This window comes from Dermacentor variabilis, chromosome 8 (genome assembly GCF_050947875.1).
Source record: "Dermacentor variabilis isolate Ectoservices chromosome 8, ASM5094787v1, whole genome shotgun sequence".
NCBI lineage: Eukaryota > Metazoa > Arthropoda > Arachnida > Ixodida > Ixodidae > Dermacentor > Dermacentor variabilis.
Genome location: NC_134575.1, coordinates 35,994,693 through 36,003,415, shown reverse-complemented (window position 1 = coordinate 36,003,415; position 8,723 = coordinate 35,994,693). Strand labels below are relative to the sequence as shown.

General features: G+C 52.9%; 1 protein-coding gene across 2 annotated transcripts; it reads right to left on the bottom strand.

Moving 5' to 3' along the window:
* Positions 1 to 1,383: 1,383 nt before the first annotated feature.
* On the bottom strand, positions 1,384 to 7,491 carry LOC142590002 (uncharacterized). Of its 2 annotated transcripts, none has more exons than XM_075701806.1 (3): positions 7,004 to 7,491; positions 4,793 to 5,118; positions 1,384 to 3,076 (listed from the first exon to the last, which is right to left on the bottom strand). In XM_075701806.1, exons 1-3 carry the CDS (start codon positions 7,378 to 7,380, stop codon positions 1,875 to 1,877), a joined length of 1,905 nt encoding a protein of 634 aa, XP_075557921.1. In that variant the 5' UTR covers positions 7,381 to 7,491; the 3' UTR covers positions 1,384 to 1,874. The 2 variants fall into 2 exon arrangements, with proteins under 2 accessions (XP_075557921.1, XP_075557922.1); XM_075701807.1 differs by having other exon boundaries at positions 4,796 to 5,118.
* Between the last annotated feature and the right edge of the window lie 1,232 nt (positions 7,492 to 8,723).

Below are 8,723 nucleotides of genomic sequence, written 5' to 3'. Positions count from 1 at the left end.
CCCACGCTCTAAAGGCTATCAGTTGTAAGCGAACTCCTCGTCAACGGAAAGAGCGGTGGAGCCGCGCACGAAAAGAAAGCCGAATGAAACCGGTCAAAGAGGTTCAGCAATATTTTATATACTTAGTCTTGGTCTTACTGGTTTTGCGCAGCAGGGCCAAAGCTGCGAGACCTATAGCTACAAACGCAGGCGCTTGCGCGGTCACCAAGGCGTGCACGGATATAGCATTTTCTTTCTTTTTTTGTCGCGTTTGCTCTCCCGATTGGTCGAGACGCCCGTAGCTTCCCCATTACTGCACGCAACTGCCGAGACAGAGCAATGTGTGACCATACGGGGCTCGCTTGCGAGTTTCGTTCTCCAAAAAGGTGGCCAACCTACAAACACGATCGCGAACAAGGCGCGCCGCCCCGCGTGGGGGAATCTTTCAAAGCGGAAACGGGTGTCACGTGGGTGTTTGCGTGACGCAGACGCGAACGCGCACGACATAGGGATAGGGCGTGCGCCACCACGCATGCGCCGCTGTTTCGTACGATATACGAACGAAGTCCAACGACCGCGGAGAGCATAGTGAAACGCCGCTACGGTGGCAGGTGTGATCGTAAAGGAACGGCATCGTCAAAGGGGCGCTAAACGGAAGGTGTAAATCGGTTGTTAAGGTATCCCTTGGAAACGCTGTTTGCATTTCTTTGGCACACAAAAACGAAAGAAAAATGAGAACGCACAGGGCTTCGTGTTTCACTCGAGTGACCTTACGCGCAACGGCATTATGATAATCTCATTCGGTGATTATCTATCGACCATTCCCACGACTTCCTTTTCTCACTTCGTGGTCACCTGTATGAGTTGTCACCTTATTGTCTATAACTGCTGCTACCTACCTGACTACCACAACAGCGCGATTGCTTCCAGTTCATTTGAACATCGTAGTAATCATAGTTGTCACTGCATTATGATCACTGGCATGGACAACACACACACACACACACACGCTTACACGCACCCACGCACACACTCTCTCGTTCTCGACTCAGCTGTTGCCCCACCGAAAGGCATATTTTCCCCCATCGGCGAAGTCCAAGTTTTGATCTACATAATAATGCTATCGCATTGAACACTGCCTTCGGGATCGGCCTGCGTTACAAATCCCGGGCACACAAACCCGATGGCCAGTTTCGATCTGCATGGTGCTATCGCATTTAAAGAACGCATGATTTGCAATTTGCGGAGAAACTGAATGTCGATTTTTTTTTTGCGAAATGCTTGCGTTCGACCTTATATTCGGCTTCAGCCTAACTTTCGAGTTGTCCCTCTGGCTCTTCATTCATGTCACCAGCGCAATATAAAGGTGACACTGCGAGAAAGACGCCAACGACATAAAACATGGACGACTACATTTATTAACCCTTATCCACCAGATTCCATGGACATGTGATCCCCCACAGTTGGTGTGAGCCACAATGTCAGAGGATACTAACTGAAATTTGGTTCTTGCTCGTGTAGTCATGTGTTAAGCAAACTTCAGCATGGGTCCACCGTTTGTAGTGTCCGTCATCTCGTAGTGTATACCGTTTATATTGTGTCAACATCAACGAAGACCACCGATTGCCCGCTGAACAGCATTACTTAGTTTCTCCGGCTTCTCCGGAGCTTATGCTTCAAACGGCTGCACTTGATAGGCGACTGGTGAATATGCACCCAGGCATGCGAAAGGTAGCGATACATTACGGAGCAGATTCAGTCTAAATAGTTGCCGGTACATTGAAACACAAACGTACACCGCTTTTCGGCAACGGTACAGACACTCTCTTTTAATGCACTCGCGCTCGCACAACTAAACTCTTTTTTTTCTCTCCCCACTCAGAACTGCAGCCCCGTCAAATGCGCACCGCCAACTCTATCATCCTCGAGGAGTTGTCCCCGGAACCGTCCTCGACATTCCTTTGACCCCCAGCTGCGGCGGCCATCTCTCGAGATCCGAGGTTGACCTCAAAGTGGTGGTTGTTGTTGCCAGGCCGCATCGGTGGCGCCACCACCGGGCGATCGTGATCGCTATCGGTCGCGCAAAGGTCTTCCGCGCAGAGGTCGTCGTCGTCGTCGCTGAACATGAAGATGTCCGCGACCTCCCCGTCGTCGAAGGACGCCTTCGCCGCGGCCGTCCCAGACCGTTGGCGCGAGGACGCGGACGTCCTCCGCGCGAAGGCGCTGCCGTCGTCTTCGGAACTCGGAGCGGAACCGGAACACCGTTCCGCTCTGGGAACTTGGTGGCGGCGGCGGTGACGGTTGTGCCAGGTACCGGCCTGCCCGCTGAAGTCTCCCCTGGCGGCGTAGTTCTCGAGACTGCCGCGATCGCCGCACCAGAACTGCTGCTGGCGCTGCTGTTCGGACGTTGCGGGCGGGTGCGGGGGCGGGAAGTTTGCGGGGGGACTGTGCCTGAGGGCATACAGGAAGGAGCCGCTGTCGAAAACCGAGTCCCGACGCTGAACCGCTGCACCGCCCCTGCCGTTGTCGTCGCTGGAGATGCCGTTTCCCCAGCAACGTCGGCGCTGCTGCTGATACTGTTGGTGAGGCTGGATCAGAAGACCCACCGGGCAGTAGTTTCCCACCACGGGCCCCGTAGGGGACAGGCTGCCGCAGCGACGGGTCTCGATCGGTTCTGGCGTCACCCCGGGCGTTGTCGTAGAGGTCGTCTGGACCTGCTGCTGCGGGACCGCGAGAACTGTCCGCTCTTCGTCGGTGATGTCCGGCGTAGACGTCTGCCATCCAGGACACTCGGTCCTGGAACGCTTCTGCTGGACGACGACGGACCTCTGAAGGACCGCCGTCGTCATGGAGCCGTCGGCGTCGAAGGTCATGAGTTCGCATGCCTGTTCCTCGGAGGTGTCGCCCTCCGAGACGACTCGCGCCGTCTTCCGGCCGTAGCATATCCGCTCAGTGGTCTCGCTGAAGACAGACCTGCCATCGCGGAGGTTCACCCGCTGCTCCACGCTCTGCAGGCGTTCCACGACCACCTGGCTTTGCACAGTGGTTGCGGGATACTCGTCAAGACCCTTGCGCAGGTCCTGGAACGAGCTGCACTCTGCAACGGGAGGGGAATCGGGACCTCGCCCAGTTTGTATTATGTTTACCTGAAACTTGATATCTGGGGTATCGCATCTGCAACGCACTTTCGAACTCGTAAGTGCAGGATGTCATATCGGCTGGCCGCCTTCACGGGCCTAGTTGCTGCTCTTTTCATGAACAGTTCTAACGCGGGAACTTTTTAAAGCGAACTTCCCCGGAGGTTGGCACGCTCATCCTTTTCTCGCATATAATCATCAGCAGCAGCAGCAGAATCATCATCAACAGCAGCAGCATATTTTTATGTCCACTGCAGGACGAAGGTCTTTCCCAGCGATCTCTAATTACACCCCCGTCCTATTGCGTTAGCCGATTCCAACTTTCGCCTGCAAATTTCCTCATTTGCTCACGCTGCCTAATTTTCTGCTGTGTACTCGGCTTCGCTTTCGCTTCCCTTGGCACCCATTCCGTAGGTCTAATGGTCCGCCGGTTATCTGCTCTACATTGCACGGAGAACATCGCCTATATATGGTGGACAACAAATAGGGCTTCCTGGTGTGGTCCTTTCGGCAAATTCCATTAGGCACGCGGCCCCTAGTAGACAACTTAGGCGCTGTGTGTGTCTTCTCCATCCTTGGCTATTGCCACAGAATGCGTCATATAATATATGCCACTTTTATACAATGGGCATAGAATTAAGCCTTGTATGTAGTTACACATGTGTCATTCCTCCCTGTGCATAAAGCCCACGCCCAGCATTCTGCCGTCGACAAGCTTTATACGTTGTCTTCGCAGGCGAATATAGGCCGTGCGCGCGTGTGTTCAACCACTGCCGCTCGATGCAAAAGCTCGGGGTGCAAAAGCACCTTGCAAAAGGACGATGCAAAAGCAAGGCGCTTTTGCATTGAGCGGCCATGCTTCAGCTATCGCATCTACCTCGCCAACTCTTACAAGCTTCGCAATCCACTTGGACTCCAACATCACTTTCGATTTGCGGTTTTTATTGTAAGGACCATGAACCAAATAAAAAAAATTAGTTCAGCGTTGCACTCTAGAGCGTTATTTGCAGCTATACTGTAGCTTTTCCTTCACAAGGAACTATATATAACTATAGTATCTGCACACTCTACACGCATGCTATAGTCGCGCGTATATTTCTGCTCACTGAAACTGAAGGCAGGCTTGTGTACATGCGACAAAAGTGAGAGAGAAAAAAAAAGAGAAGCTTTAAATTGTCCTCGATACCGCAGACTATGAGATATATCTTACCGCTTTTAAACTCATCTCCCCTACGCTACACCAAGTGCTGCATGATCATCCTAAATTCCCTCAAGAAATGCAAGACTAATGTTTTCTAATTCTTAGGCCTTTACACCCACCGCAGCGCATCACAGGCATTGCAACCCATTATGCACGCAGTCACGTTTGTAACTTTCTATATACCGCACTACTAAACACTGTTACTGGCGCTCTTTGGCTGTCGTAGCCCTTGCGCCATAAAACACTATTAATCATCACTATGAGATCAGACGTCTTAGTTGTATTTGCCAGGAAACTGAGGGAAACTTTGATATATGTTTCTGGGAGAAGCTTTCTCTCTTACTCTGCATGTAGCCTGCGTCAGATGCTTTAGAGGGCGCAAGTCTGCAGCCACGCTCAACGTGTGTGAGGGTTCTCAAAAGAAAACGTTGCCGCACTAAAAAATAATGCGATGCACATTTAGAAGCGAACATACGACCTTGGTTGAGAGCGTCCGGCATGTAGCAGAGCTTGACATAGCCGGTGGACCAATTGATGTCGTCTTCTGCAAGGCAGGCGTAATCGTCTGCTCCCGCCGTCGCATTCGTGACTGTGCTGGGGTCGAGCGTCCCCGCGGGCGTCAGTCCGGGCTTGTTGGCAGACGGACTTCGCGGCGAGCCTTCTGCTAAGGCGCCGGCGACGTCGGCCGCGACGTTTGGAGGCGCCTTCGGACTAGCCGGGCCCTCAGGACTAGACATGGCCGAGTCACTCCTGGTCTTCAGTTTACGGAAGCCCCAACTTCTTCGACGGTCTCGGCCGTTCCTATGCGATACAACGGATGTTAATTGTTCGGTATACCGTGTGATTCAGCTAACGTTAGCGAAGATGTTCAGGGGGGGGGGAGATCTAAGATACAGTTATGAGGCCTATACGGTGTTCGCTCGTCAGAGAACCGATGACCGAACGCCGCAGGCTTTAGAATCTGACCTTCCACCATATCTCCTTAATCTATTTTAACGTGACAGCGTTAAGGAGCTCGTGTCGCAGAAAAGCCGGTGTCGTCGGCGGCGTTGGCCGTGAGCGATAAATTCCAGCAGGCACTTCATGAATGAAAAACAACTTGCAAGATGGGCTGGGTGGGAATCGAACCAGGGTCTCCGGAGTGTGAGACGGAGACGTTACCACTGAGCCACGAGTTCTTTTTTTTCTTTATTTCCTCGTTACAGAAATGCCATGCGAATGCATTGTTAAAAAGGGAATCAGCTTAGCTTATGCTGACTCTCTGAAATTAAAATCGCTTGAATTTAGCCAACTCATCGAACAGCGGCAACCAATCGGGCGGTTCTTTCTGGGCTTTGTACACTTCACGCATGTAGACGACACTTTCAATAAAGTTTTCTCGCACAGAATGGGCATTCACATCAGCATGACATACCGACATTCTTGTGGACCATATACTATGGAGGCTCAGCAGCATAATAAGGTCATATGGAATATCGTTATTGCCTGTGCGGTGCAAAAGCGCCTCTAGTGAACGCGGTGTTGCCTTAGAAACGAGCTGTTTCTAAGGCTCAGGCGTGCGTCGCTTGCTCAGGCGCACATTTCGTTGTCGCTCCGAACGCTGCGTTGCTCGACGCTCACCGCGTCCGATGCGGGGCGCGTAGTCGCTGCGCCGTAGCCCATTCTCTTCCACCCCTTGGCGGGTCGACGGGAACGCTGTCGCGTTCCACTCTTGAAGGCGAAGCTTAAGCGTCCTCCAATTTTTGTTTTCTTTTTCGTTGAACAGCTGGGCTAACGTTAGCTGGGACGCCGTGTATACAACTGAGCTGCATATTTGAAACAAATAGGTGTATGCAAAAAGAGCAGACGACGTTTCTCTTCGGCAACGATGTTTGAAATTTCTGGTCTAGTTGATGAATTCCAATCACTGACGCGCGCTATCGCACGTAAGAACACGAGGACTGGGATATACGTTCCCTAAAAGTATATCCGCCACTGCTTGTTTGAACACATCGTTGCGTGTAGTCGATCGACACGCATCCCTCGACACGACTGAACGAGCGGCGTCCAGATGTTTCGGTCCACTCGTGAACAGTTTACGGAACGACGCGCCGCGAGACGCGAACCAACGGACGACATGCACACAAGTCAGTGTTTACCTACGAACTCGGTGGCAAATACACAACGCGCTTTCCAGATTCACCAGTCATTTCCGTTCGCTCATTTGCACGACGCCATGGCGAATACTTGGATTTCTTTGAATGCCGACGTCTTTCTGCGTGGCCTTCGAGATCCCACCGGCGCGAAGGTGCAGTGTTGGAGGCCACGCAGTTAAGTTTAGATTGGAGTGCGGTGGCAGAGAGAGGGTCTTGAGGGCGGAGCTCATACGAAATTTTTACATGGTCACCGGCTACAGCTGCGAGTCCTTCGTGTAACTTCTGTCAAACTTCAGTCAACCCGCGCAGGCCGTAGAGCTAACAACTAAGATTGCCGAGATGGAACTCTGCAGCTGCTGCAATCGTTCGTCTACGATAGGCTACCATACATTTCAGCTACCAGAGTTCGCTGTGGTAGTCTTTGTACGGAACTCAGGCTGACTGAACCGATACTTGAAGCACCCGTATAGACACCATAGCGCAAGATTTCTGTCTAGGGATTTTTCCAGAAAACATTAAGCACGTCCAGGTGGCGAGACAAAAGTGCTCACCTGCGCCACCGTATCCTCTCCTCCGCCGCGGAAGACATGACGACGCCCATCAAGGACGTAGCCCTCGCCGAAGGACCTCCTCCTGCGGCCTTGCCTTTGTCCTCGGCCGTCGTCGAGGGACTGGTCGACTGCTGGACTCCGGCGTCGCGGACGTCTGCGGGCGACGCGTAGGGAGCCGTGGCGGTCGACGCCGGCGCCTTGCGCAGCCTGCTCCATGCGCGCCGGATGAACATGGCGTAGCGGGGCACCAGCAGCGGACCCGACCGGGGCGCCGAGCTCAGGGCCAGAGCGTCGGAGCAGGCCGGCTGCTGCTGCTGCGGCGGCGGTGGTACGGGCCGATCGGCCGTCGATGCAGCGCGCGAGCCCGAGCCGCCCATGCTGCTTATTTCTTTTCCTCGTCCTCGCCTCTCTTTCTTCCGCGCTCGCGTGTCGCAGGTTCATCGAGCATAGAAAACGACTTCTAGAAGGTCCCCTCCGCCAACTTGGATTAGCCACTACGCTACCTATCATTCTGTCTCAGGGGGCGTCGGCACTATAGGACACTGTAATAGGAACGTATGTGATGCCATACATACTTTTATAGTGGAAACAAGGAGACTTCCATGCTAATTTTACTCTGTTATTTTCCACAACAAGAAACCAAAAATATTAACTTCTAATTTTAAGAAACTATAGCATGAAAATTATTATTAACGATTAGAATTCATTTAATATCTCATTTTCAGTAAACAAAAAAATCCTATTTAGGTATACTTATTCTTTTTCGACCCACTGCCGCCCGATTCATGGCCAAACCCCACTAGGGGCTGTGCTATAACTGCAGGCACCAAACCAAGCCAAAGCTCGTGTGTGTTGCATGCGGTGATGATGCTTTCTGTGTCTTCTGCTGGCGAACGCAGTCGCATGCTGTCCTACAACCAGATCCGCGAAGGCTCGAAGTGATGTGCGTGCGTGCACTCGTTTTATTGCGATGGTAATTGTGTATAGGACACTCCAGGCAGATTCTGCATTCTTCGGCGTCGACGAACGCTGAATTCGCCGCATTCGTCGCCGGGAGGTTCCGTTATAAAGTCCATGTGTAAAAAGGTCGCGGCCGCGCGTACTGGTTTTCTTGCGATGACAATTGTATGTAGGACACTCCAGGCAAATTCCGCATTCGTCGGCGTTGATGCCACCGTGAGGTTCCGTTTAAGGTTCAGGTCCCGTAAGATCGCGCTCGTGCGTTGTATTATGTAGGTGCGAGGAGAAGCCGTGCGAGGGTGAGCCGAGAGGGTTGATGCCTTCGATGCGGAGGCGTCTTCTCGCGCGCGTTAAGGGGAGGGGGGGGGTGCAGGTTAGCATGCATCTTCGCTTCTACTCCGGCCGCGGCTGCGCATGGCATCAGCAGCCGCAGAGCATATAGATTCTACAACTGCGAAAAATACGGCGTCAGTACGCCATTTTAATCGCGCCTATACCTCCTCCCCGCCAGTCATCGCGTACAACTATTGCTCGTTATTCGATGTTGACCGCTCGAAAAAAAAAATCGAACCCACCCGAGTGCTGACGAGGCGCAATCGAATGCGACGCGTGACCGGCTCCCCAACGCGGCGTTCTTCGTTCGTTCGGCTCGGAGGGCCCCCGTCGGTGACCGCTTGCCCGCACGGAATGCTCCGAGGCATGCGCTTGCGAAGTTTGGACCGATGCCACCACGCGGTCCCGACGAAAACGACTCCCGATT

What these genes read in the sequence shown, in the direction of transcription:
- LOC142590002 (XM_075701806.1), bottom strand. Translation starts at nt 7,380, where the DNA reads ATGGGCGGCTCGGGCTCGCGCGCTGCATCGACGGCCGATCGGCCCGTA. An exon ending in GAGAGGATACGGTGGCGCAG is followed by an intron (nt 5,119 to 7,003) that starts GTGAGCACTTTT and finishes TGTATCGCATAG; the next exon opens with GAACGGCCGAGACCGTCGAA. An exon ending in GGACGCTCTCAACCAAGGTC is followed by an intron (nt 3,077 to 4,792) that starts GTATGTTCGCTT and finishes CTCCCGTTGCAG; the next exon opens with AGTGCAGCTCGTTCCAGGAC.